The sequence below is a fragment of the Panthera leo genome, chromosome D2, assembly GCF_018350215.1.
Source record: "Panthera leo isolate Ple1 chromosome D2, P.leo_Ple1_pat1.1, whole genome shotgun sequence".
NCBI lineage: Eukaryota > Metazoa > Chordata > Mammalia > Carnivora > Felidae > Panthera > Panthera leo.
In genome coordinates this window covers 60,276,802-60,304,518 of record NC_056689.1, presented here as the reverse complement: position 1 = coordinate 60,304,518, position 27,717 = coordinate 60,276,802, and the positions used below count along the sequence as shown (strand labels likewise).

Sequence of the window (27,717 nt, the reverse complement as noted above, 5' to 3'; positions counted from 1 at the left end):
TGGGAATAGAAATGACTGACTTTAATCAGTCTGCGATGAAATGAGCCTCTTTTAGAGGCCAGGTGGGGTGGGGAAGCCCTGCAGCAGCTAGGGCACACTCCTTCAGGCACAGCTGAAGCACACAGCTCAGAGAAACCACTGGAAAGGTGGAGGGAGGGGGCAGTGGGACTCACAGCTTCCCCTGAGTGGGTGAAAGTGGCTTCTGAGACCGCACAAAGCACCGGCCCCAGCCAGGTAGTGGGATAGGCCCCCATGCTGCCCATGCAGCAACCCCGTGTGACCACAGGGCGGCCCCATCCCTTCTTGGTTCTCTTCTTCCTCCAGCCCCAAAGGGGGGGAAGAGGTCCCTGAGCACATACAGCCCAGCCCTTGCCCAAGCTGGGTCAGACAGCCAAGCAGGAACTTAGACCCCAGTGACGCTCCCGGCTCAGCCTCAGAAACTCCCACTCTGCCATCTGTCCTCCAGGCTGTGCCCCAGTAAAGGCACAGCGGCAGGATGGGGGGCTGGCAAAAGTGGCTTCTGACCAGGGTGGCAGACAGTGTCATCAGCAGGATGGCCTTGCTGTGCCTGCCTGTCACACCATCTTAACCTCCAGGGTTTGGGCCCGTGATAGGTTCTGGCGCTGGGCTTTGACCATGTGCAGGCGTCTCCCGTGCAGCGTGAACTGGGACCAAGTGAACAGCTGCAGCACAGCACAGGTGATGGGCACCAGCACCAACAGGTAGAAGCAGCCCTGGCGGAGCGTCGGGGCCTGCGCCGGGGGCGGGGCAGGGGGCTCTGGCCATGGCTGAGCACTCCCCACAGGGGCCAGCGGGGGCTGCTGGAAGAGATCGTGACCTAGGACAAGAGAGCATGCAGAAAGAACAAGGTCAGCCCTGGTCTCCTCCAAAGTCCACAGCACAGCGCCACATCTCAAACAACACACGTGTACATCTAAACCACAGCTCAATTCCTCCCCAAACTTGCTTCGCCTCCGCTCTTCCCTTCTCGGTGTCTGGTACCACTGTCTACCAAAACCTCAGTCTTCCTGGGTTCCTCAGTAAACCTCACCACTCCCCAAAAGCCAATCCTTCACTTCCCCCCAATTCCAAAACACATCCGGTACCGGGACACTTTCTTCCGGCCCCCTTGGCACCGCTTGCTCCAAGCTTCCATCGCCTCTGCCACAGCCTCCCCACAACCCACTCTCCACACAGCAGTCAGGGTGAAGTTGAAAAAACATACATCAGACCACGTCACTCCCCTGCTTAAAACCGTGGCAAATACAATCTCTTCACAACGAGAATAAAATCCAAACCCTGTCCTGATTTACAGAGCCCTCTACTTTCCCAGCCTTGTCTCCTAACCACCCCTGATACCTGGGGCCTTTGCACTTGCCTCCCCTTCTGTCTGGGATTCACTGAGGTCTTTCAAGACCAAATCCTTGCTCTTCAGTCCACATCCTAGGTGTCATCTCAGAGAAGCCTTCCTGGACCACACTAAAGTAGCTTCTCAGTCCCACTGTCCATTGTACCATTGCTTTTACCACTACCTGCTGTTTTCTCATTTGGCTGTTCACTGCCAACCCCATCCCTCCCCTCTGACTAGAATAAAAGTTCCATGATGGCAAGGCCATTGTTATTTCCCTAGAGGACCTGGAGCAACTCTTGGCAGAGAAAGTATTCAATACACACTTGTTGAATGAATGAATGACTGAATGAATGAACGAATGAACGAACGAACGAACGAACGAACTATTGAAAGACTGGAAGACTGGAGACTCAGTTCCTCTACCCACGTAGGCAGAGGCCGAGGAGGAGTGGCCCAGGCACAGCTTCTGTCGGCCAGCTGCCATTCTCTCTCCCTTGCTGGACCCAGTTTGTCTGCTGGTGTGCCAGGTAAGCTTTGACCCCTGGAGCCTCAAGAGCCCCTGCGCCAGCTCCCAGGGCCCTCACCTGTGTAGAAGCAGAGCAGCCAGGTGCCCAGCAGCGGGGCGAAGGTCTGGCCTGGCTTGGTCACCAGGGCCACCATGCCAAAGAGAAGAGCTGAGGCCGCCTGTTTACGGTGGTTCAACACCAGGTCCTCGTCCACCAGGTCAGTGACCACCAGGGTCAACAGCTTACAGGTGCCCTCAGTGAAAACACGGTTACTGCCAGCAGAGAGAGGGGGCGAGAATGAAGGGGTGGAACAGAGGCGTGGGGGTGAGGGAGGGCAGCGCATACCTGGCAATGAAGATGCAGAGCAGGCCGGGGCGGTCAGGGCCAGCCAACAGCATGAGCAGGCTCAGGCCCAGCTTGAGCAGGAAGAGCCCCCGCACCACGGCGTAGACGCCCCAACGCCGGCACAAGGGCAGGAAGTAGAGGTTGTTGAGGTGGGGAGCGACATAGGAGATGCCTGGGCAGAAAGGGTGCGGCTTTGTCAGGGGCCACTGCCATAGCTTCCACAATTACCCACATCTTGGGGTAACCCGGGCGGGGGGCGGAGGAGGGCTCAGTCATTTGAGCAACCAACTTTGGCTGGGGTCATAATCTCACAGTTCATGGATTTGAGCCCTGTATCGGGCTTTGCACGGACAGCACAGAGCCTGCTTCAGATTCTGTCTTCCTTTCTCTCAGCCCCCTCCCCTGCTTGAGTTTTCTCTTTCTCTCAAAAGTAAACATTAAAAAAATCGTTTTTAAGTATCCACATCTTAACGATCAGAATCAGAGTTGGCATTGATTGAACACTGACGACGTGCCAGGCTCTGTGCGAAGAGCTTCACATCCTTTTCTTTAATCCCTACAACTCTTTAGGGTAAGTACTATATTATTCCTACTTTACAGGTGACAAATGGAGGCCCCAAGAGTTTAAATAAAACATACCCAAGGCCACACAGCGAATAAGCAGAGTCAAGAAGCACACCCAAGCCCCTCAGCCTGTAATCCTAGTTGTTAAATAGCTACTGCGGGGGGCACCAAGAGAGCAGCCCTACCCTACTCACATCCGCAACAGGCCCCACCCCTCCCCCCCGCAAACAGGGCCGGGTGGGGGCTGGACATGCAACCCCACAGCGGCCTCTGCCCCCTCTGCCCCCTGCCAGCCAGGCCCCAGCGCGGGAGGGAGTTGCGTCTGCAGCTGGGGGAGAGGTCCTGGGGTGCAAGCTTCAGTTCCTCCAGCCTGCACGAGGCGCCCACTCACCCAACAGGAAGGAGCCCGTGGACAGGGAGATGTGGTCCGACAACAGATGCTCCAGGAAGAGGGGGAAGAAGTTGCTGTTGAAGTGGCAGTGAAACACCTGCAAGCCGACAGGGGCAGTGAGGAGGCCGCTGGGCCGCAGGGCTGGGCAGCAAGGGCACGAGCAGGCTCTATCCTCATATCCCTCCACCTGGAGCATGCCAGAATAAAACCCCAAACCAAATTCCTATTGCTTATCTAATTTTGCTAAAAGGTAGAAGGAATGATAAGATGATCCACGGAATGATTAAGATTTTTTTTACTGTTTAGTTTCAAATACTTGAGTAAAACAAGCTTGACAGTATAAACACCATCTATGTCTAGGCTGGGCTAGCCTCTGCACTGCATGTGTTTTAGCTATGGCACTTAGTGTTTTAAAAAGACTGTCACAGAGTTCCCAAAAGGGCACCCCTTTTTCATATCCTCACTGTGCAGGTGAGGACACCCAGGTCTGCCCCGACAGACCTTCCCAAGATCACACAGGGAGTTAGAAGCTCTGAGGGCGCCGGAATCCAGGCCTCCTAACTACCCGACCTGTGTATCCGCTATCAAATTGCCCAGCAGTCCTCACACGAGGCCCAGAACTGCTTTCCCAGCTTTTGAGGAGCCTGTTCCCTCGAGTGGAGCGCGGCCTACCTGTCGGGCAGGGGCCTGTTCCCATACCTGCACCAGGTCCATGCCCACGAACCACAGGAAGTTCCGGTGGCGTGCCAGCTGCTGGAGGTACTGGCCCAAAGTGATGCTGCCTGCTTCCTTGCAGCCCACAAGCAGCTCCTCTCCACACAGGCTACAGGGCAGAGGGGAGTCACTGATGGCCTAAGGCTGGGCCAGAGCCATCTGCCACCCCAGGCCAGCCACCCATCAGCCAGGGGACTCAGCGTTGAAATCACACTCAGAAGTGTTGGTGGGAACCAGAAGAGCTGGGCCAGGCCACTCACCCGCCATCTACAGCCAGGGCTGGGCACTCCGGCTCCCTACCGGCTGCCTCAACCCGCCTCCTAAGCAGCCGTGTGGCCCCCACAAAGCCCAGCCCAGAGCCAGTGGCCAGTGCCACGCAGAAGGTGCGGAAGGAAGAGAAGTCTTCCTTGTTCCAGAAGGCATAGGAGGCAAAGACGGAGAGGGAGCCAGCTGCACTGAAGAGGGAGCAGTAGAAGTTGAGGTGGGTACGGTCATGGGCAGAGAGGGCCAGGTCAGCCAGCAAGGCATGATGGTGCAGGTCCACGAGAGTCAGGAAACCATCATAGAGGCACAGGCACAGCAAGAACTGCAGGCCAGCTGGGGCCCAGGGCACCCAGAATGCCAGGAACGACAATGCCAGCAGCGGCCCGTGCCAGCCCAGGGCCCGCACCCTTGCCAGCACCACGGCCCTGGAGGAGAGCCCGGCACCCGACCTGCCAGAGAGAGGAGGAAAGTTGGGAGATGCTTTTACAAACTTGATGAGCCCCAGTCCCCCCCTGCCCAGGCCCCAGAGGAAGGACGGAGGCCCAGAGTATGGAACTCACACCAGGGTGGTCCCACTGAGCCCTGAGTCCTCAGTCTCTGATTTAGGAAGCACAACTCTCCAGGGGGTACACTCTCTTGTCTGGTCCCTTGCCAAGCCTGCCAGGGCTGATGGCCAAAGGGTGGTGGGACACCTATTTCTCAGGGTTGGGGGCAGTGGTGGGCCCAAACAGGATGGGGTAAAGGAATTTGCCAGAAGCAACAGAGAGCGTTTGCTGTACAGCTCCCAGTTCTAAGGACCTGACAAGGCAAGCTGAGGTAAATCTCTTCCCATGTGAGCAAGGCAACAGTTAGTCAAGGCCATTCTCCCACATGGCCAGAGCCTGACTGACCTTGGGAAGGGAGGGAGCCTGGTCAAAAGCTGAAAATGGTTTCCTTTTTCTCTCCCCACCCCAAACACAGACACCCCCTGGGGAGGAGTGGGATGGGACAGGACCCGTTGTGACCCACCCACAGGACACAAACCGGGGCTGGGAGCTGAGGAACTGACGGTCACTCAGCCAACCGAAGAGGGGGTCGTTGAGGCTGTTCCAGAGGAGAAACACCGTCTGTGGGCAGAGAGGAGATGGGGCAGGTGGGCTCCAGGCAACCTCTTCTCCGGAGGTTTCCCCACCCAGCCTGCTCGCCACCCCTCAAGATGAGCACAGCTTTCCTGCCTGCAAACCTCTGCTCAGGTCAGCCCCTCTGCTAAAACCCACTCTACCAGCCACCGCCCCCCCATCAAACTCCCACCCATCCAGGGTGAATTTATCCAGCTGATAAATGAACATTTATCAAAGCTCCAGCTCCAGCTTTTCTTGCTGAATTGAGGTGGGCAACCTGGCCAGCCCCAAGCTCCAGACTGGGTGGGACCCAGCCTTGCAATCCGCCTGGCTCCCACCCAGTGCTGGCCTACCTCTCCAACCCAGAAGGCAGTTTTGTTGATCTTGTACACCGAGACAAAGGTGTCCACATAGTAAAGCAGGAACACGTTGTGCAGGACGGAGATGAAGAGGGCCAGGGAGCCATAGACCACAGCCGTAGGCAGGCCCAGCATCCAAGCCTGGAGCCTGCCCAGCCCCATGGCTGCCAGCTCAGCCTCAGCCCCAGGAGCACTGAGGAGCGCTCACAGCCAAGGGCAGTCTGGCCATTCTTGTCCCTGGGGAAGAAGGAGCCCGTTAGCTGCAGGGATCAGAGCCAGCTCTGTTCCCAACCCCAGACCTCTGAGTCACTTAAAAACTCATTTCCACTGGGAGAAAGTTTGTACATCAAATCAAGCTGGGGAATCATCACTGACATCAATGACTGTACAGCGGAAACAGTGCTGGGCTGGATACCACTGAGAGTAACCCAAGAAGACTAATAAAGTCGTGGGAAAAGAAGTGCTGAGCCAGGTCACATGCTAGGGGAGTGTGCTCAGTATCTTCTTTCATCCACACTATCTTATCACACACACCTTCACAATCTGGATGTGATGACTGTGGGCCTGGGCACACAATGTCCCTGTAACCTCAGGCAAGCTACTTGACCTAAGCCTCAGTTTCCTTTTCTGTAAAAGGGCAAAGGGGATGATCATGTCCACTCTGCAGTGGAGGGTAAGGGTCAAGTGAGGTAACTCACAGAAAGCATTCAATAAATGGATGGTGGTGGTGTCATGATTATCCTTATAAAATCCTACAATACAAAAATTATAGCACAATTACGATGTTATTGGAAAGCACCCCCAAGCCCAGATATGTTAAGTAATTTGCCCAATGTCAGACAGCAGAAAAGTGGGAGATTTAACCCCTGACCTGTCTGGTTCCAAACCCTTTTCTGCCATTTGACCTTTCAAATCAGGTTCCTGTTGGGTAGAATAGAGAAAGTTGCTACGATGTCAGGTTCTGTAGGTATAGAAGAATGATAAGATCTGGCAAAAGTCCACACCTACTCATGCACTTTGATTCTGGAAATTCCACTTCAAGGAACTAGGCCCAAAGGAATATGTACAGAGACGTTCATGGCAGCAACAGTAATAAACAGCAAAAAGTTGGACACAGCCCAAGATGCAACAAAGGGACTGGCTCAACAAGGCCAATGCTCTCCAGAAAAGGCAAGCATGTGGGCCACCTTGACACGCAGGAGAGAAATTCAAGAACATGTTACATGAAAAGAGAGAATAAAGCACAGTGTGGGTTCCTGTCTTCCAACCAGGCTGACTTGTACACAGAGGCGGGAAGGCAAGACTGGCCATGAGTGGGAAGGAAATAAATCAGATTTTTATTGGAGCAGGACTTCTCAAACTGGAACATACTTTCAAGTCACCTGGGTACTTCAAAATGTAGATTTTTGACTCAGGAGGTCTGGGGAGGAATCTGAGATTCTGTATTTCTAAAGGGCACCCAGGTGGCGTTGGGCTACTGGGCCATGACCACACTTTAAGCAGCGAGGCATTAAGTCTGCCTTTAAGCAAGGCATTAAGTCTAATCTTTTTTTAGATTCAAAGCTGCTGTTCTCTTTTCAGAATAACCCGTGTGTGTTTGTCTGACCCCCCAAAGGGAAGCTATGAGGACTTCCTTCTAACTCCCTGTTGCAAGTTAAATCAATGTCCCCCCAAAAGATATGTTCAAGCCCTAACCCCCAGTACCTGTGTGACTTTATTTGGAAACAGGATCTGTGCAGATGTAACCAAGTTGAGATCATAATGAATTCGGTGGGCTCTAATCCAGTGATGGGTATCCTTACAAGGAGACAGGAATTTGGACACAGAGACAGACACACACAGAAAGAAGACGGCCATGTAAAGACAGGCAGAAATTGGAGTGATACAGACACAAGCCAAGGAACGCCAAGGGCAGCAGGCAACCACCAGGAGCTAGGGAAGAAGCAAGGGAGGATTCCTCCCTAGAGCCTCTGGAGGGAGCACAACCAACCAGAGTTGATTCAGACTGTGAGAGAATAAATTTTAAGCCACCCAGTTTGCAGTAATCTGTTACTGCAGCCCTCTGAAATTTACACATACTCTCAAGGACTATTCCTCTTAGAGCCCTTGTGACCCAAGCCTAAACTCAGGCACACTGATGTGCGCGCACACACACACACACAGTTGAAACTTCTGCTTCCCATCATAGTCGGGCCCTAGAGAGCCAATTTCAGCCCCAGTCCAACAGTAGTGACCCCCAGGACCTGTCCTTGCCCCATGACCCACTATGGCTCCCCCTCCATGTCCGCCCTTCCAGAGCCTCTGCAGTCTGGCTTCTCCCTGCCTCCCCGAGTCTCCAAGTCACCCTCTCCTCTGGCCAGGCCTTTGTCCTTGCTGGTACTCCTGCCAGAAGTGGCCTCCCATATCCCATCCTTCAAGAGACCACACCATATCCAGACTTTCTCCAGCCCCTCACGGATGCCTCCTGCCGAGACTCTCCTGACTGCCTCCACTCCAACCTGTGGGTTTCTAAGAGCAGGGCCTGCTTCTTTGCCCGCCTTCTCCCTCAGAGGGCTGGACTCCACCACTCTCTGGTAGAGAAACAGGCCCTGAGGGGAGAATAAGTAAGGAATCCCAGAGGGATCTCTCAGGCTCATTGGAAAATGAGGGCAGTTCATTCAAGAGATCCAACCTGGTGCTCCTCTTTGCCTAGTGGTGGGGAATGAGGGAAGGAAAAGCAGATGGAACAACCTAAAACCAGCCACGTCTGTGACAATGTCTCCTGAGCTACAGTGATCCTACTTTGGCATCAAAGCCAGAAAATGGCCAGGTAGCCTCTCTCTGGGGCTCTTGAGCCCCTGAAGAAACATTTGTTAGGAAATATCCCCCCCCCGGTTTTATTGAGGTATAATTGATACACAATGATCTGCATATATTCAAAGTCTGCAGTGTGATCAGTTTAAACTGTTTACACCTGTGAAACCACCGCCACAATTGACATCATGAACATATCCATCACCCTAAAAGTCTCCCTGGCACTTTCTAAGGAACATAGCAGAAAGAAAACACAGTGGAGGGTCTTGTAAGTCCTGACTCTACCATTTACTTCCTGTGTGACATGGAACGATTTGCTTAACCTCTCTCTGACTTTCTTCGTGTCCAATGTGGCGCCGACTATCGTTAGCAGTCTAGGGGAAATTATTCTAAAGCCCTTAGCACATAAGTGTGGTGAACACTCAAACTTCAGACATTACTGCTATTGAGCCTCTCAGACCTTCCAAACCCACCACACAAGGATGGGGTGAGTGTTTAAGTAGGCTTCACGCCCAGCGCGGAGCCCAACGAAGGGCCTGAACTTCCGACCCTGAGATCAAGACCTGAGCTGAGATCAAGAGTCAGACGCTCAACCAACCGGGCTACCCAGGTGCCCCAAGGATGGGCTATTAATCTAAAGGTGCTTTGGGGCTGTGAAACACAACTTACACCTCTGTTGCTATCCTTAACCCAGGTCACTTTCTCTGATTCCCCAGGGCCTTTCAGAACCCCTTGCCCCCACACACACCCCACCCCACCTCACCTCACCTCCAAAGCCTTTGTCCAAAGGGAGTGAAGGCTCCCAGGCCCCTACCCAGATGTCCAGTGACCTGCCCTGGTTGCTAGAAGGTAAACCTTGAAGGCAAGTCCCCAGCCTCCACCAGCTGGCTTCCTGCTGAAATGGCAGAAGAAAACCTCAGAGGGGGTTGAAGTGGGAGGGAAGGGTGTGACTTTTGCCATCAGAAGAGGGAGAGTTTAAATCCCAAATGCACTTCCTACTAAGAATGTAACCTCAGGCAAGTCACTTAACCTGTCTGAGCCTAGGTTTCCTCCTGTGTAGGATGTGAATAATAATACCCATCCTTTTTTTTTTTTTTAACATTTTTTTCATTTTTGAGAGACAGAGACAGAGCACGAGCAGGGGAGGGGCAGAGAGAGAGGGAGACACAGAATCCAAAGCAGGCCCCAGGCTCTGAGCTGTCAGCACAGAGCCTGACGTGGGGCTCCAACCCACGAACCGTGAGATCATGACCTGAGCTGAAGTCAGACACTTAACCAACTGAGCCACCCAAGTGCCCCATAATACCCATCCTTTAAAGGAATGCAGGAAGGATTAAACTAATGTCCAGAAGCCCAGAGCACTGTTACATGGAAGATGTTTAGAAACTGGCTTTTTCTTGGGCTCACTCATAAAAGATCGGAATAGGAGCAGGGGAATATCTTGGTAATCCAGTCCCTTCTCATGGTAAGGCAATTTGAGAGAAAAGACAGGGCACACAAGGGTAAATCAAAAGAGAGAATCTAGGGGCACCTGGGTGGCTCAGTGGGTTAAGTGTCCAAATCGAGTTCGGGTCAGGTTATGATCTCATGGTTCGTAAGGTAGAGCCCCTTGTCCTGCTGGGATTCATTCTCTCATTCTCTCTCTCTCTCTCAAAATAAATAAACTTTAAAAAAAAAAAAAAAAAAAGGTTAAGAAAAAGAGAGTCCACAAGTAGCAGGAATGCACGCAAAATTCAGGAGTGCCAGACACAAACCCGCGCCACAGGCCAAAGCTGGAGGCAAAACAACCTGTCCAGATAAGCCTCTGCCTGGAAGAGGAGCTGGGGAAGGAGTGTCCAGGGTCCTTCCAGCAGTTTCTCTTCCAGATTCTGCTCCTCCCCCAGGAAACACCTTCTCCTACTCACCCTTCCCACCCTCAATACGCCCCAGCAGAGAACAAGAGCTCAGCCTCTCCAGGGGAGGAACAGCTTGGAACCCACACCAGCTCAGGTGCATAACCCAGGGGAAATATCCTGTAACCAACTCCACCCCTACCTTGGCACCTGGCAGGAGAGCCTGTTGGAGGCCCCCAGGGCCTACCCCCTCCCCCCGCCCCCTGCTGGTATGGTGCCAGTTATGTGGCTTTGAGCCAGCCTCTTCTTCCTAGGCCCAGTCTCCTTATCTATAAAGTGGGATGATAATGCCAGCCTCTTGGATTGCTGAGGGGCTGAAATGCAAAAACGCACCAAGCACAGAACCTGGCACATACAAGTTCCTCAATAAATAGTAGCTACTGTTACTCTTTTTCGTATCTCTGATGTCTGGTTTCTTGGTCTTTCTAGCACCCAGCTCTGATGCCTCTTGCTGCCATCTCTCAAATTCTCTTTTAAATGCCACCTCCGCACCTTCGTTCATGCTGTTGCTTCCACCTAAAATACCCAAGATGTAACTACATATCATTGCTCAGGCATCTGGGTATGCCTGGCTTTTACATCCATCAAGAATCCTTACAACTCTTGTTACGATTCCCATCTCCTAAGTGAAGAAACCAAGGCTCTGAAGGTTAAATACCTGGCCCCAAATCACAAAGCTATTAGGTGCTGGAGCAAAGATTCACAACAGGTGTTTTTGACTAGAAAATCTCAGCATTTCTCAAGTCACTGTGCCCAACCCCACCACCATCTTATGAAACTCTGCTGATTCAAGGCCTAGTTCAGTGGCATGGCCTTCCTGAGTACACCTACTCACGTGTTCTCTCCCTTTTCAGGTCCCTTGGCTTCTTTCTCAGGATCCAAATACCTCCTGTACCCTCCTCCAGTACCTAAGCTCCTTAAGAGCAGGGCCAGGTCAGACCCGTTTTCTACTCCCTGCCCCCACCAGGCTTCTTCACCACACAGCAGGTACTCAATTAATACCTGCTAGGTCAATTTGCCCCAAACAGGCCGCTATGGGCATCCCCAGCACTAGGGAAGAGTAGCAGCCATAGGAGTGCCACCCCCAAATCCCACTGTACCCCTCAGCTCTGCCTGGCTGTGGGAGTCAGAAAAAGGCAACCTGGGGAGCTGTGATGTACCCCGCTGAATAAAACATGTACAGCAAGGCAACTGGGGCACAGAGAGGAATAGTGATAACAAAAAGTAACATTTATTCATCTCGTACCATGTGTTAAGAAAGCAGATACAATATGGAAAGGGAGCTCAGAGCAAGCAGGCAGAAGAAAGACACCAGATCAGAAAGGGTTTTGCAGACTACACACAAGATTCTATCCTGAGGACAATGGGGTGGGGGACACGGGGGGGGGGGGGTGAGGTGACAGAACCAGATCCGTTTGGAAGGAATCCCGTGGCATAAAAACTCTCTCCTCTTGACCCATCGGGCCTCTGGAAGAGAAAGAACTAGAAAGGACGGAAATCGTAGCATCTCCCTGATTTCTGAAACTTTATCAGGCCTATAGTGGGTAGGGGGCTGGTGGATTTTGTGGAGGAAACCAAGAATGCCAGACTGGGACCCTCGAGTGAGGGGCGTGGGGAGGATGGGTGTTGATTCCCTCCAAAAGGCCTACTGACTGTAGGCAAAGCAGTTTAATGCAGAGGGAAAAGGCCACTGACAAGCATAATTTAGAGTTAGGAGCCCTGAGTCAAGTTTGAACATTATCACTACTAACTACCTGAGTTTATTCCTACATCTGTGAAGCAGGAGAAAACAATTCTATTCTCTACCTGTCCTCAGGGGTATCAAATGAAATTGAAAGGTGTAACTCCCTGTGCAAATATTAGGTGTCCTTTTCTCAACAAGCAGCTGACCTCTGAATTATCTGCTGCATTTTCTGTTTCACAACCACCTTGCCTCCTTGCCCAGTCTCCTCAGAGCAGGGTCCAGGCCTGGCAGGAGGACCTCCCCTGGGGGGGGGGGGGGGACACCCTCCATTCCAAATACTCATGGACCTATTCTCCTCACTCTGGAAATGAACTTTCTACTTACTGGGGGAGGGACCTTCCTCCTCTCCCTCCCCAACAGGCAACTACAGCAGCACTACTCGATGGTCAGCGACTTCACCCTAGGACCACCTGTCCCCACCAAGCCACTGAGCAGTCTGGGGCTAACCCAGAAGCTCTTTACTCAATAGCTGGCATGCTGCCGCTGAAACATGTGCTTCTCCAGCCCGTCTGTACATTAAAATCACCTGAGGAACTGCTTAATATCGAGGTCCAGGCCTCACTCCTGACCAATTTAATCGGAATTTCCAGGGATGGGGCCCAGCATCAGTGTTCTTTTAAAGCTCCCCAAGTGGTTCTACTATGGAAGCAAGGTTAAGGGCCATTATGTTAATGAAATGGATCCCAAGCCTGATGCATCCCGCGACCTCAGCTCCCCCCCGCCCCGGGGGGCCCTTCTGCAAAGATGCCACCCTCACCCCTTGAGCCCAAGCTTCTCCCACCCTGACCAGGGGGCTCTCCCATCCCACAACCTCATCACTTCAGGGACCCCCCGCAGACAGCTCCCAGGACTCCCAGAGCAGAGAGCATTCCTGTCCCCCTCGGGTCCGTTCTTTGTGTGTTACCGGCCCCCAGTCCGGCCCGCTCCTGCCCCCGCGCCCGGGCCACGGGAGAGCCCCTCACCGCAATCGTGGCAGGCGAAGCCTAATCCTGCGGCTGCCTGGAGCCAGGTGCGAGCCAGTGCGCCTGCGCATTCCCCGCCGGAGGCTTCCCCAGCCTCTCCCTCCGCCCCCGCCCGGCGATTGGCTCCGTGCGGCTCCCGGGACCGCGCCCCGGCAGGTGCCCGCGCCCGAGGCTGCCGCCGCCATATTTGTCACGGGCGCTTACCCTTAGGGACCGAAAAGAAAACGTGGGCGCTGTCCAGAAGAGCAGTTGGCTCGGGTTCCTGACGCTTCACCCCTTCTCTTTCAACTCTGTGAAAGCTTAAAGCCAATTTCAGTTCAAATCAATAAGGCTTTTCTGAGCGCTCCCCCTTCTCTCCCCCGTCCTTACTTAGTATTAATTCACAGAATGGAGAGCACAGCACCTTCCTACAGGCCTTGTGACCTGCCTAGATGCACAGCGAGGCAGGTGAAGAGATGGCAGTGGCAGGACCTGGGACTTCCTGACGCTGGATTGTGAGCCCCTGAGGAGTAGACGTTCCCAGCTTAATGTATGGGCACCGGGGCTCAGGCCACAGATGCCAGGCCCGGAGAGAGCAACCTTACAGCCCAACTATTTCGTATTAAAAATAGTAATGATAAGGGCGCCTGGGTTGCTCAGTTGGTTGGGTTCCACTCTTGATTTCGGCTCAGGTCATGGTCTCCTTGTTCGTGGCCCCAGAACAGGCTCTGCGCTCCACAGCTTGGAGCCTGCTTGAGATGCTCTCTCCCTCCATCTGTCTCTATTCCTGCCCTACTTGTGCTTTCTCTCGTTCGGTCTCAAAATAAACTTAAAAAAAAATTTTTTTTATAGTAATGATAAAATACAAGGTGTACTGAGCTCTCACTATGTGCCCTGTACTGTGTTAAGCCCTCTACATGCATTATGTTGTTGAGTCCTCACATCCCTGGCAGATAGGTGATATATCCCCACTTGACAGATGAGGAAATAGGTTTAGAGAGATTCAATGACTTTCATACAAGCAAGAGGCCCAGAACAACTGGAACCCAGCTCTCCTGACTCTCAGAACATGAGTCTTTCCTCTTCCTACCACTGCCCAGGCCCTAAAGTCAAGTTTTGTTTTGCTCAGTCCAGTCTGGTGAGGATGTCTCATGTCTTCTCCCAATAAACCTATAAGCCTCATTAGGTTTCCAGGCAATCAAACAGCACACACTTCAGACCTACTGTTTTCCAATGGAGCAATGCACCTGGCCTTTAGCTTCTGGGGGACCTGGGGCTCAGTCCCCTAGCTCCATTTCTTTGTTAAGGGACCCACCTTTTGTGAGCCTCTGTTTTATGCCTTATAGGGATTTTGTAGGCATTAAATGTGAACTGGGAGTGTTAGTGTTTTGCAGGCTTTTGGCTTGTCAACAGCCTTGATGGTTGTCACCAGGAAAATCGTCCAATTCCTCCTGCCTGACAACCTGGCAAAGGGCCCACCGACAGCAAATGGTCCAACAAAAGAGCCCTGGAGTGCAGGGATTAGAGTCTGTCCAACCAGTTCCTGTGGAGCCCCAGGGGTCCCATGAACTTTGCTCCCAGCATCCACCTCTCACCAATCTGTCTCATTTCCCTCCTCCCTAATCCTGCCCCTTCAAACCTCCTATCTATTCCCTAAACTGCACAAATCATCTCTCTTTTAGACTTCAAGCAATTTCTGGAACCCATTCTGTTCCAGAAAGCCTTCATGAGCAAAAGGAAGGTGACCATTATTCCCCCATCCCAAACCCATACCCCCATCTGTGCTTTCCTGGCTGAGAATACAAGGCAGCATTCAGCATGGTGTCTGGCACACCAGAGCCTCCAGAAATTGACGAAAGGAGTTCCCTTTTCTATCTCAGACCAGCATGTGTCTTTGTTGCAAAGCAACCCTGACTCTTTACTCAGCCCTCCCTGGGTGTCCAGTGGGGAAACAGGGGACCAGGAAGGGCTGCCAAGGGGCCAGAACTTAATGTGACCCAATATGAAAATCTTTGGCCCTCATGTTGCACTTAACGTCCCACAGTTACACTGAGGTTTCTCATCCCTCTGATTTTATAGACAATGCAACCAGTTACTCTCTTGTGTCAGCACTGGGACTGGGTCTTGTAATTATCTCTGATTTCCCTTCCTGGTTGCCAACCAGAGCTAACTGGGAGGTGACATAGGGATGCAACTAGGGAGTCACAGCATCTCCCTGAATTCTTGAGTCGTATCAGAGTCCTTGAATTGTGGGACAAATAGATACATACACTCTCTCTCCTTGAAATTCTGTCCTCCCTTGGCTTCTGACCTCTCTGATCTACGGTCCATCATGTTCTCTCCCTATCTCTCTTCCTCAGTCCCCTTCCCTGGGTCACTTTTCCCCCGAGGCTTTCTAAAAGTGGAGGGCATTTCCTCGAGTTTCCATTTTCAAAACTCTTTTCATTTATTCTCTCCAACTTGTCAGGCCAGGGTAAAAGGGACTTCAAAAACAAGATTGCTGCCTTCAAAAGGCAGCAAAAGTGGAACCCAACAAATTGGCAGCCATGATGACAAAGTGAGGTGTGGGCCAGGAAGCAGCTGTTCCGGTCCTTCAACTACTATTTTTCCCTCCATGACTACCCCACCTCCCATCTCCAGCCCGAATACAAAACTGCCGACAGGACAGCTCCCCAAATGAACCACCTGACTGCATCATTGCCTTAACTTCCAATCACCCACTAGGTTTTTTTTTTGGTTGTTGTTTTGTTCTTGTTTTTATCTCCTGGCTTGCCTTGATTATTCTCCCAGACAACCAAGCCAAAAACATGTGCATCCACCCCTATTCTACCCTTTCCACCCAGGCAACTATATGGGATCAACTCTAGGTGAATCTCCTCCCCTCTCTTTTCCAACCCGTTCTCCTGTTTTGGGTGTCAGTTTTCCTGGGCTAGTGTGAGAACCTCCTCCGCAACTGGCTTCCAGCCTCTCTCACCAAACCATCCTCTACTTTGCCCACAAGACAGCCTCTGAGCATGCGGTTTGCTGTTCAAAAACCTCTCAGGGCGCTGTATTTTGAAATTTTTCATAAAATGCTGGGGAAAATACTCAGGGTGTATTGCTGATGCAAGCATCAGAAGACTCCACTCCACTGTGTGAGAACCCAAACTTTTACTTTTCTAAGGACTTAGGGTGATGGTGCTTTGTAATTAAAAATAAAAGCCTATTTCATTATGTCTTCTGTAATTAAATTTATATAAAGGAAAACACAACTGGCTATGTGGGGAAAGAAAAAATAAGACTCCACTCAAACCAGATTAAGCAAGAAAGGAATTTATTGGGGAGGGGGGGGGGCATAAGGAGGAGGCATTGGATGAAGGTAGTCCAAGGTACAAAATCCAGTTAAATAAGTACTAGGGATGTAGTGCACAACATGATTATAATGAACACTGCTGTTACGCTGTATGGTATATATTTGAAAATTGTTAAGAGAGTAGATCCTAAGAGTTCTCATCACATGGAAAAAGATGTTTTCTTCTCTATAAAATTGATGGATATTAACTAAATTTCATGTGGTAACCATTTCACAATATATATAAGTTTAACCATTATGCTGTATACCTTAAACCTATATAATGGGGTATGTAAGTTATATCTCAATAAAACTAAATGGGAAAAAAAGAATTTATTGGTTCATGTAACTTTATTTTTAAAAAAGTTTTTTTTAATGTTTATTTATTATTGAGAGACAGAGAGAGGCAGAGCGTGAGCAGGGGAGGGGCAGAGAGAGAGGGAGACACAGAATCTGAAGCAGGCTCCAGGCTCTGAGCTGTCAGCACAGAGCTCGACGTGGGGCTCGAACTCACAAACTGTGAGATCATGACCTGAGCTGAAGTCAGACGCTTAACCAACTGAGCCACCCAGGTGCCCCGGTTCATGTAACTTTAAAGTCCAGGGTTCAAATGATGACATCAGGACTGAATTTCTCTGTCCCTTGGTTCCACTTCTGTGGTGCCATGCTCAGCCTTTACCTCTCCACCCAGACTGCATACTTTTAGATTTCCACCCAGGGGAAAGAGAGCACTTCCCTCCACCCCAAGACAACAAAGTCCTGGGCCTGGCTCCCACTGACCCAAACTGAGTCACTTGGCTACTCTAAACCAATCCCTAGGGCCAGAGGGATGGCAGGTGCAATTGATCTTCCCATAAATCATCCCTAACTAAGGACAGAATAGAGCCAACTCCCCCCAGAGCCACTTTACTGCGTAGATTATGGCACCGAACCCCAAAAACCTAGGAGCTGTTACTGGAGTCAGGGTGAATGAATGTTGAGAAACTCAGTTTGGTCCTTATTTTTCACATTTTGCCTGAACCACCTCCAGACCAGCAGAGGTCTTCAGCAAGCGTGTAGGGACGAATTGTTAAAACACAGGCTTCTCACCCTCCCAAACTCCCAACTTGGGCTTGGTCTCACACTTTCCCCACTTCCCACCCAGGTGTGACCAAATCCCCATGTGGGAGCAGGTGGAGAAAGGAGCTAGCCCCATAGGTCCCATCATTGAGCTCCAGGCTGGGGTGAGGTCAGTCTATAGGTAGTCTTGGACATTCCTCAGGCACTGAGATTTGGAGAGGGCAAAGCTGTAAATAGGAATGGGGAGGGATATTAATTTCCTATTGACACTGTAACAAATTACTAAAAACTTAGTGGTTTAAAACAACACAAATTTGTTATCTTACAGTTCTGGAGGTTAGAAGTCTGCCTCATTAACTAAAATCAAGGTGTTGGCAGAACTATGTTCCTTTCTGGAGGCTCTAGGGAAGAATCCATTTCCTTGCCTTTTCGAGTTTCCAAAGGTCAAAAGCTCACGACCCTCTTCCATCTTCAAAGCTAGCAACAGCTGGTTCATCCTCATCACTCTGACTCTTCTGCCTCCCTCTTCCACATTTAAGGACCCCTGTGATTATATTAGATCCACCTGGATAATCCAGGATAATCTCATTTTAAGGACAGCTAATTAACATTAATACCATCTGCAACCGTAATTCCCCCTTGCCATGTAACATATTCACAGGTTTGCAGGGATTAGGCTGTGGACATAGCAGTGGGAGGCATCTCCCAGCAAAGGCCACTGTGTTCTGAGACCAGTTCTTAGCGTGCACGGAAGGTAAGGCTCCCTTCTTGGAGCTCTGAGATAGGGAGTGTTAGGTAGATAGTCCAGCCCAGTCCCAATAGCTGTCCTCACTAGGCCAATGGCCCAAGTGAAGACTTGAGAAAGCAGCTCACTCGGGAATATAAAAGTGTGACATCACCAAGGTGAGTGTAGAATTTCCCAGAGGGCAGCTGGTCTTTGAGGGATGCTGAGAACTTAGAGGAGAACCTGTAGGGGTTACTGCTGATGCTGCTTGAGTCAACAGAAGAGGAAGAAGGAAAGTATGATGGCCTCATAGCCCACCATCTGGGAGAGAGTATCAGTTTTTAACCATCCAACAACTACCACCCACCTCACTGGAGAAGAGAGAGGTGGAGGGTTGTAGCTTGCAGCCAGAGGAGCCTGGAGCTTAGACAGGGTTTCACGCTGCCTGGATGAAACTGTCTGGTTTCACCCAAGCAGCTTCTGGGCTTTGGCCTTAGTTGGACTGGGTTCAAATCCCACTCTATTTAGACGGTGTAAACCTTGGAAAGGTTCTCACCTTCTCTGAGCCTCTAGTTCCTTACCTATTAAATGAAAATGGTATCACCATGTTCTTCACATGGCTATTAAGAATTAGTTCTTGGGGGGGGGGGGGCGCGGGGGTTGTTCAGTCATTTAAGGGTCTGACTCTTGGTATTAGCTCAGGTCTCACTCATGGTCTAGCTGATGAGATTGAGCCCTGCGGCCTGGTTGGGATTCTCTCCCCCTCTCGCTGCCCCTCCCCACCTCAAAATAAATAAACTTAAAAAAATAAAATTAAAAATAAAATAATTAATTATAATAAATAACTTAAAAAATAAATTAAATAATTCTAATGCAACGTTCTAGAGGCAAGGATTATGAGATAGTGTGAAAGAAGCCCCAGCATGGATTAGCAATAAAGCTACGTCTTGAGACAGACATGGGGTTGAATTTTGCCCTTACCATAACTAGTTGTGTGAGTTTGGGCAAAATATTTAACCGCAATAAGCCTACATCACTGGGAGTGTTTCCTAGTCATAGAATATGTTTCCTGTGTCCCAAATCTGAGGCAAGCAGCTTCCTATTTAAATGGGGAAAATATTAGTACCTCCTTCCTAGGGTTGATGTAATCTTATAGATGCTCATAAGCAACTTGATTCAGTGCCTGATGTACGAACTTCACTCAAGTTAGGATAACTCAACCCATTTAGAGGAGCTGGGAGGACGGGACGTGGGGAACAGAGGGCTAAACTGATTGCAAGATATCCTCAGGGATGTAGTGGTGAGGGCATCCCTAAGCACAGGCCTCTAGGACAGGCCAGTATGAACAGCAGGCTCACCCAGTGTGGGCACAGGCTGGCTGGCTTTTGGCCAACAAAATGTGTTTCCCTTTGCCTGGAAACCAGAAGGTGTGGCTGAGGCAGGGCATGGAGAGGAGCCTTCTCTGGACCTCTCTGGTTCCCCAAATGCTGGGGACCAGCTCCCCCCGGGCTGAAGGAGACAAGTTGAGTGGGAAACCACCTGGAAGAACACTTCACGGCTGAAGGCTTGAAAAGGCCTTGGGTCCTTACTGCCTACTGGGAGCCTAGGGTTCAGGTCCAGCCCTGGGACAACAGGTGAGATGGAAGCTGAACGCCTTAGGAAGAGTTCCCCCAAGCCATGATGCGCGGTGGACGGGCTCCTACTGTGAACTAGAGCCCTGGGTTAACAGGCCCCAGGGAGGGACGGGTGGTGGAGCTAGAACAAAGGGTATCCACGCACACTTCCCACCGCAGGTGTGGACCAGGAGCCAGTATAAATGCCCGCTGCCTGAGCTTCAGACCATGTACTCGTACAGCTGCCTAGAGCCCGGAGCGGGCGTCTGGCCTCCGCTGCAGCCCCTCACTTACTCCTACCCGTCCCGCCCTCTGCTGCTGCCCCTCATCCACGCCCACAGCTGCTGCTGCCGGCTTCCGAGCCTGACCGCGGACGAGTGGCCGGCTCCGCGGGAATACCACTGCTTCCACAGCCAAGGCGCGCCCCTGGCGGCCGCGCCGCCCTCGTGGGCCTTCCCGCAGACCTACGCCGCGGCCCTGCGCCCGCCTTACCCCACGCCCGGCTACCTGGGGCCATTCCTACAGGGGTGCGCGGCGGAGGGGATGGCGGCCGCCCAGCGCAACGCGCCGTGGCCCGAAGGCAGTAGCTTGCAGCTAGAGCTGCGATGGGGCCGCCTGGAGCGTGCCCAGGGCCCGCGCCTCCAGCTGCCCGACGTGGTGCGGCAGGAGCTGCGGCGGATGTACGGCACGTACCCGCGCACCGACGTGCGCGTCACCTACCGCGGCGGCCAGTTCCTGCTTCAGGCCGCGCCGCGCGTCCCCGAGCCTGAGTACCGTGTGCAGAGGCGCGTGCTTCGGCCGTCCGCCAGCAGCGGCAGCGAAGACAGCAGCCCGGCCGCTGAAGCGGCGGAGCGTGGCCGTCGGAAGAAGAGAAAAGGCCAGAGCTGAGGACGCTGAAGGGTCCGGTGGCCGGCCGGGTGAGCACGCGTGCGGCTCTCCTCCCCTGCGCGCCGCTGCCCACCCGCGACGAGGGAGACCTCCGCGGTGCGCCGGCGCTGGGTGCATCTGTCACTCGCCTTTTTTTTTTTTTTTTTTGTAACCACACTGCACGCCTCCCACCTGCTGCATTTCCCTGATTTCTCTCATTTTATTGCTGGATGGCGGGGGGAGGGCGAGAAGATTATCAAGGACATCTCTTCTTGTTTCTCTTCCCTTCCGCTTGGGCTTGGGAAGCCTGGGTTTGGGGTGGAAGAAGGGCCTGGACCCTTTGTTTCGTCTCTCCCTCCTCCCCATCTTAGAAGCCTGCCCTGCACCAAGCCCCCACTTTCCCTTTTTCCTCTCCTCCCTCTACCAAAGCTCCCAGAACTGCCCAAGTTCCTTCCCAAGCTGAGGGCCCACTCATCCACAGATTGTAGTGAAAAGTAAATAAATGAGTGAAGTGTATGCTGCGAGATCACTTTTCTGTTTGGGGTGAGTGCGGGTGTTCCCATTTGTGTATGTGAGCCCTACTTCCCTGCCTCTGGAAGAGCCCGTGTGCCTCCTCATGGGCCTGGCCTACCTCCCTTCTTCAGCAGCTCTTCTCCAGTGTGAGGGACGACACACTCCTAGGCCCTGCAGCCAGTCAGGTGCCCCGCCACCCACGGAGGTATTGCGAGAGCATAAGCTCTTTTCTTGAAGCATGGGTGGTAGGCGCAGCTGAGGAAGGAATGCCTAGGATGTAGATTTAGGGCTGCCACTGACACTTTCTAGTCATGTAACGAGTCTTTCTGAGCCTCAGTTTCTTCGTCTGTAGAAGCATAATATCAACCTAGTCTACCTGGAAAGTTCACTAGGGTTGAAATTTAAGATGAATGTCACTTTTCGTCTCCTAATTCTTGCTAACCGTCTTTAACAGGCTGAATTTGCAGTATTCCAGAAGTTTGCGGGAGGGGTAGGCCACACATCCTATGTGAACTATGGGTCTGACCAGACCCCACATCTGATGCCCATGCTGTACAAATTTGGCTCCTCGTTAAATTGCTTTTACTGAACTTCCACTTGTTGGATGGAAACAGCTAGCCTGGGTATACAGGTATGTTATTGAAGCTGTGCACCCCTTGGTTGATTACTGCTATATCTGTGAACTTCATGGAGACGTTCTCTCAAGCCTCACTACTTGGGAAGGGTGTTTCTCCTAATGAGTGGTTTACTTTTATCTTGGAAGCACCAAGGATCTCATAACTGGTCATATTTTTCTCTTTGTCCTGGCTTCTAGGGAGCTCAGAGGCAAATTTGCTTAGCATCTTTTGTGTAAAGCCTGGATCATGAAATTAGGATCATCCCTAATTTCATCTTATTTTCCTTTCCTTTTTTTTTTTTTTTTTTTTAATTATAAAAACACAGGGAGGTGGTGTAATGAGTCTTCTGTGTGACCTTAGGTAAATTGCTTAATGTCCCTGAACCAATTTCCTCATCACAAATGGGGGTGATGGGGACTTCTATCTCATGAGGTTATTGAGAAGATGCCATGAAATGCACAAAATGTTTACCGCAGCGTCTGGCATGTATTAAGTGCTCAAATGTTAGTGTTTGTTTTTAAAATAAAATAGTTGGCTATATAGAAATATATCAAATAGGATAAAAGTCTTTTTTATATCCTCAACCCCAAATGATAAGTAGGTTCCAACCTATTATTTTTCCAATTTTTTTTTTTCTGTGCACATAATATTAATTGCATAAAAGGAATTTCACCGTTTTACCTGTTACATTTTATAGTAAGTATATTTTGGACATCATTCCATGGTAGTGTACCTGGAGCTACCTCATTCTTTAACAGCCACCCAATATTCCATAGCATTTGGATTCTTTCCAGGTTTTAGCTGTTAAAAGTCCATCCAACAAATGTTTTGAGTGCTTATTATTTTTTTAAGTTTATTTATTTTGAGAGAGGGAGAGAGTGAGCGAGCAGGGGAGGGGCAGAGAGAGAGGGAGACACAGAATCTGAAGCAGGCCCCAGGGCCTGATGTGAGGCCTGCCCTCACGAACTGTGAGATCATGACCTGAGCCAAAGTCAGAAGCTTATCCGACTGAGCCGCCCAGGCACCCCGTGAGGGCTTATGATTTGCCAGGAACTGTTCTAGACCCTGAGGATACAGTGATGAATGAGACAGCCATGGCAGTTTCTGCCTGTACGAAGCTTACATTTTAGGGGGAGAAATGAGGATGGGGTAACAGGCAAATAGATGAAGGGAAGTTGTTATAAGTACTACAGCAGGAATAAGAGGCTGAAATAGAAAATGTGAGCAGAGTAGTGGAGCCTAGAATAAGATAATCAAGGAAGGTTTCTCCGAGGAGGTGACGTTTAAGTTGAGATCTAAAGAATGTGAAAAAGGTAGCCATGCAAAGAGAAGGGTGAGGGAGAAACCAGGCAAAGGGTATAGTGGGTTATCTGTGGGAATATAGTGGGAATGAAGAAAGTTATCTTCATTCACTCAGGAGGCAGGTGAGAATCCATAGCATGCCAGGCCTCATTCCAGGCACTGGGGTTACAGGAGAGAAGCAAACAAGTCCCTGCCCTCATGGAGCTTATTTTAGAAGTGTAACACAGAGAAACAGAGACTGACAACAAGCAAATGGGTGAAACTATGATGTAATATCAGATAGTGATAAATGACGTGGTGCTCTTTTTTTTTTTTTTTTTTAAGTTCATTTTGAAAAAGAGAATCGCAAGCAGGCTCTGTGCCCAGCTCAGAGCCCGACGTGGGGCTCAACCTCACAAACTGTGAGATCATGACCTGAAATCAAGAGTCAGATGCTTAGGGGTGCCTGGGTGGCTCAGTCAGTGAAGCGTCTGACTTCAGCTCAGGTCATGACCTCATGGTTCGTGGGTTTGAGTCCCATGTCAGGCTGTGCGCTGACAGCTTAGAGCCTGGAGCCTGCTTCGGATTCTGTGTCTCCCTCTCTCTCTGCCCCTCCCCTGCTTGTGCTCTGTCTCTCTCTGTCTCTGGGAAATAAACAAATGTTAAATAAATAAAAACACAAGTAAAAGAGATGCTTAACTTAGCCACCCAGGCAACCCTGGGGTGCCGTTTTCAATAGGATAGCGAGGTAAGGTTTCTCTGAAGAGGTGATTCTTAAGTGGAGACCTAATAAAGACCTTTACGAGCCATTTGAATACCTGGGGGAGAAAAGCAGGTACAACAACCCTGTGGCTGGAGTGCCCTTGTCCTGTAAGTGAGCAAGAAAATAATGATTAATGAGATTAGAGATGAAGCCAGATCCCATGGTACCTGGAAGCCGTGTTGAGAATTTTGGACTTTATTCTTAGGGGTGGAGGGTTATAAGCAGAGGAGAATGTGATCAGATTTTTTTTTTTTTAAATTATTCTGGATGCTGTGTGGAAAAGAGACTGTAGAGGGGCCATTGTGTAAATAGGGGGACAAGTTAGGAGGCTTTTAAAGTCATCCAGGCAAATTCAGATGGTGGCTTGGTCTTATTTGGAAGCAGTGAGGGTGATGAGAAAAGGAGTGTCCTTGAATATACATCTTTGTTCACATATACAAGTATTAAATTGTTGAATATAAAGTCTTAGAATTAGAAATTGAATCATTGAGCAATGACACCCTGGTGGCCACAAGCACAGCCAGCACCCAGATCTTTGGTTCTAAATTCCATTCTCCACGGAAAGAAACCAAGCACATTGGGAAAATGGCTGTTTCCAAGGCTGTAGCAGGGAAGGTACAAGAAGAGCCTGGAACAACTTGTGCCAGAAAATAAAGGACTCCTCAGAAATGTCAAACAAAGGAGCCAGCTTGAAGGGACCTCCACTAGCCAAATCAGGAACAATTTAAACATCAAAACGATCACAGTAACAGATTATTATCTACTGAATAAAATAATATCTATAAGTACATACTAACATTAACTAAATAAACCAGTGTGAAAGGAAAGCTTGCTCACAGCAGGAGGAACAATGAGCTTAGAAAATCAGCCCAATCAGTAATTGATTCCGGTGAGAATCATTCATAGATACTAAAATTATTGGGCAAAAGTTTGAGGATAAACAGGCTGTTATATAGTTTAGAGGTATGTTCCAATAAGATATTTATTAATTACAAAGAAAAAAGTAGTAACTTAGTAGAATCGTAGGGAAAACGAGGATAACACTTTAAGCCCACTGCCCAAGTGGTCCCTCTTGAATAAAGTCATTCTCACCATCTTTAATGAGTGTCTTGAAAATTTTTTCTTTAACAGAGACATCATGTGCTTTCTGGTATATTGAACTGAGAAAACACAACATCAACTCAGCAGTAATGCATAATCCTGAGGAAACATCAGATAAATGTAAACAGATAACCACAGTGACCTTTATTGTTCAAAAATGTCCATGTCATAAAAGACAAAAGAAGGCTAAGAAGCTGTTTCAGGTCAAAGGAGACTAAGAGACATGAAAACTAAATTCAGGGCATGATCCTGTTTTGGATCCTGGAACAGAATGAAAGTCGTTATGAAGGAGGTGATTGGGACAAGTTGCAAGATTTGAATAAGGACTGTAGATTAGAGAAAGCAAAATGGCAAAAGGTTATTAGTTTCTGAATCTGGAAGAAAGGTAAGCAAGAGTTCTTTGCATTATTCTGCAAACCTTTTTACCTCCAGCCTCCAGCCCCAGTGAGGGAGGAGGGCCAATGATTACAGGCTTTTTGAAGGAGGTACTACCACTCAGCTCAGTCCAGCATGCTGCCATGCACGTACTTCCAAATCCCAGTGTTTGCCCCAGGCCATATGGATGTAAAAGAGCCCTGAAGGGAGCCTAGATGCCCCCTTCTTTGATCTTTTCTTTGAACTTAACCCTTAGAAGCTTATAACTCATAAAACATCTCTGCTGCCAGGGACCTTGCTGTTCACCTGGTCCAATGCCCTCAATTTACATTATGCTGGGAATCCAAGGCCAGAGAGGAGGAGTGACTCACCCAAGGTTATACAGTAGGTGGGAATCCAGAACTCCTAGATCTCAGTAGGGCTTGGTCTACCAAACCTGGTCCTGACAGCCTCCTCCTGATCTTGCCCCAGCCTTACCTGACCTTGGTATATGGTCTGGAACCCTTCACTCAGTAAACCCTGACTGATCAATTTTAAGCCTTAACCCACCCCCCAAAAGAGTAACTCACATTCTACTAAAGGAATAATCCTAATAAATTCACACACATAACTGAGAACTTACTGTGTGCAAGTACTGTGCTAAAGCCCCAAACGGAAACTATCAACTCATCTAATTTAATCCTCACAAAACTTTGATGTCTATATAATTATTTTTTTCCATTTAGAGATGAGGAAACTGAGGCCTATAAAGGTCAACAACTTACCTGAGGTCACACGTGGAGAATGCACCTGGGAAATCTGGCTGTACCTTAACTTCTAGGCCAAACTGCCTCTTCATACCTAGACACACTCAACAGAATGTGAGGACAATTTTTTGAACAGCTACTATGTGCCGAACCCTGGACTAGACACTATGGGCTCATGAATTGAGCCCCGCTGGAGAGGTGTGTGGAGGCTTGGCAGGAGGTCGTCTGCACTGTTGGGAAGTTGAGGGAGGCTTCTTGAAAGAGGTATCTTGAGAAGACTTTGAAGGATGTCTTTGAAAGTCTCTCTGAGAGAGACCCTGTGTCCGAAGGATTTATAGGATCCTAACAGGTAACGATGGGAAGGAGGTGTTTCAGGATGAACTGAGGAGGGTTCAGCATAAGTAACAGGGAGCAACAGGGTTTCAGTAGAGGGCAGGTTATGACCAGGGAGCAATTGAATCTTGGGCTTGAAAGCTAAGTGGAAGCCATACTGTGGAAGACTTTAATGACAAAGTAAGGAGTTTGGGAGAGCCATTGAGATCTTTGAGCAGAAGCATAGGCCAAGTTGGTGTTATTAAAAGATCTGGCCAGTGCCTGGAGGAGCACCTGGTTGGGACTCCATGAGCCTCAGCCAGCAGCTTCCATGACCTCTATATTGATGTAATAGCACAGCCGAGCACCAGAACTGAGTCCCTAGGCCATTTGCTTGAGCTTACGGCCTATGGAATTCAGTTCTCAGAGCCAGGTGGCCAACGTTCTCTCAGCCTTGATTCTGCCCTCCTGTGCTCTCTTCTGTGTATTTTCCCCATTCCCAGGGTGGGCCAGATGAAGAACCTGGGTCCTATCCTAGAGAGGATAGCTCCTAATAGCTAAGCTCAGCTCCTGAGCTTAGAGCTGAAAATAGGGCTCACAGCCAGGGAAAGGGGCAAGCGTTTTCTGAATTCCAAAAGGATTGTTACAGGATATGAGGAGAGGAGAGGTTGAGGGCCATGGCAGGGATTCCATGAGTACTATGGAGTCATTTCTTGCCAGATGTGCTCCTGGCGGGACCAGATGTGGAGATGTACTCCAGGAGGAGTCAGGGCTGCGGGAAGACCCAGAATATATATACTGAGAAGGACATCTCTCTGGAGACTGAGGGGCTTCCCGAGCCAAAGGGTACCCCTAAAACATGGATCCTGAAGATAGGAGCCCAGAAGTTCCAGCTCCCTGAAAATTTCCCCACCACAAATGAAGATCTGAGATACCTGGCATAGATAGGGGAGTGGAAAAGAAACCTTTCCCTGAAACACACTCTTATTTCTGGAGAGTTAAACAGAAGGCTAGGTGCTATTCCCACTCACCAGGCAGAGCTGTAGCCTATCCCTAGAGAGGGAAAGTCAAGCATGCAAGCTCAGGAGCCACCCTACCCCCACCCTGCTTGTGTTGTGAGTCAGGGCCCACACTTACCAATGAAGCTTCCTCTCCTGTTCCTGGGGCTGGATCTGCAGTGATGCTCTTAGAGAATGCTCCTTAAATAGGGCCCCCTCCCTGCCCTAGCCAACTCCCACCCCCGCCCCATCCTGGCTCTTCTGAGAAAGGAGGAAGGTGTGGGAGGGCTGGGCACCTTGCCCAGAGAGCCCTTTCTGACCTCCAGCAAGAGCGGGGACCCCCTTTTCCCCCCCATCCTTTTGAAGTGTCCCCTTCCTCACCTCAGTCTCTGACTTTGTCCCTCCTACCCCTTGAGACCAGCCAGCTGGGCTTTTATCTCTGCTCTGAATGTC

General features: G+C 50.2%; 2 protein-coding genes across 3 annotated transcripts; one reads left to right on the top strand and one right to left on the bottom strand.

Annotated features, from left to right (window-relative positions):
• Positions 1-20,431, bottom strand: MFSD13A (major facilitator superfamily domain containing 13A). 2 transcript variants are annotated; one of them, XM_042909390.1, is made up of 9 exons: positions 20,412-20,431; positions 5,589-5,831; positions 5,159-5,241; positions 4,132-4,584; positions 3,857-3,980; positions 3,158-3,254; positions 2,203-2,374; positions 1,936-2,129; positions 1-838 (listed from the first exon to the last, which is right to left on the bottom strand). In XM_042909390.1, exons 2-9 carry the CDS (start codon positions 5,754-5,756, stop codon positions 576-578), a joined length of 1,554 nt encoding a protein of 517 aa, XP_042765324.1. In that variant the 5' UTR covers positions 5,757-5,831; positions 20,412-20,431; the 3' UTR covers positions 1-575. The 2 variants fall into 2 exon arrangements, with proteins under 2 accessions (XP_042765324.1, XP_042765323.1); XM_042909389.1 differs by lacking the exon at positions 20,412-20,431 and adding an exon at positions 12,986-13,068.
• Positions 19,630-27,498, top strand: CD2H10orf95 (chromosome D2 C10orf95 homolog). Its single transcript, XM_042909397.1, has 3 exons — positions 19,630-20,608; positions 21,526-21,702; positions 24,864-27,498. The coding sequence occupies exon 1, from the start codon at positions 19,920-19,922 to the stop codon at positions 20,577-20,579; it is 660 nt and encodes a 219-aa protein (XP_042765331.1). The 5' UTR covers positions 19,630-19,919; the 3' UTR covers positions 20,580-20,608; positions 21,526-21,702; positions 24,864-27,498.
• The last annotated feature ends 219 nt before the right edge of the window (positions 27,499-27,717 follow it).

Excerpts from the sequence above, each read along its gene's own strand:
- MFSD13A (XM_042909390.1), bottom strand. The coding sequence starts at position 5,756 with ATGGGGCTGGGCAGGCTCCAGGCTTGGATGCTGGGCCTGCCTACGGCT. Across the intron at positions 3,255-3,856 it reads TGGGCATGGACCTGGTGCAG|GTGTTTCACTGCCACTTCAA; the intron begins GTATGGGAACAG and ends GTCGGCTTGCAG. Across the intron at positions 2,130-2,202 it reads CTCTGCATCTTCATTGCCAG|TAACCGTGTTTTCACTGAGG; the intron begins GTATGCGCTGCC and ends CTCTGCTGGCAG.
- CD2H10orf95 (XM_042909397.1), top strand. The coding sequence starts at position 19,920 with ATGTACTCGTACAGCTGCCTAGAGCCCGGAGCGGGCGTCTGGCCTCCG.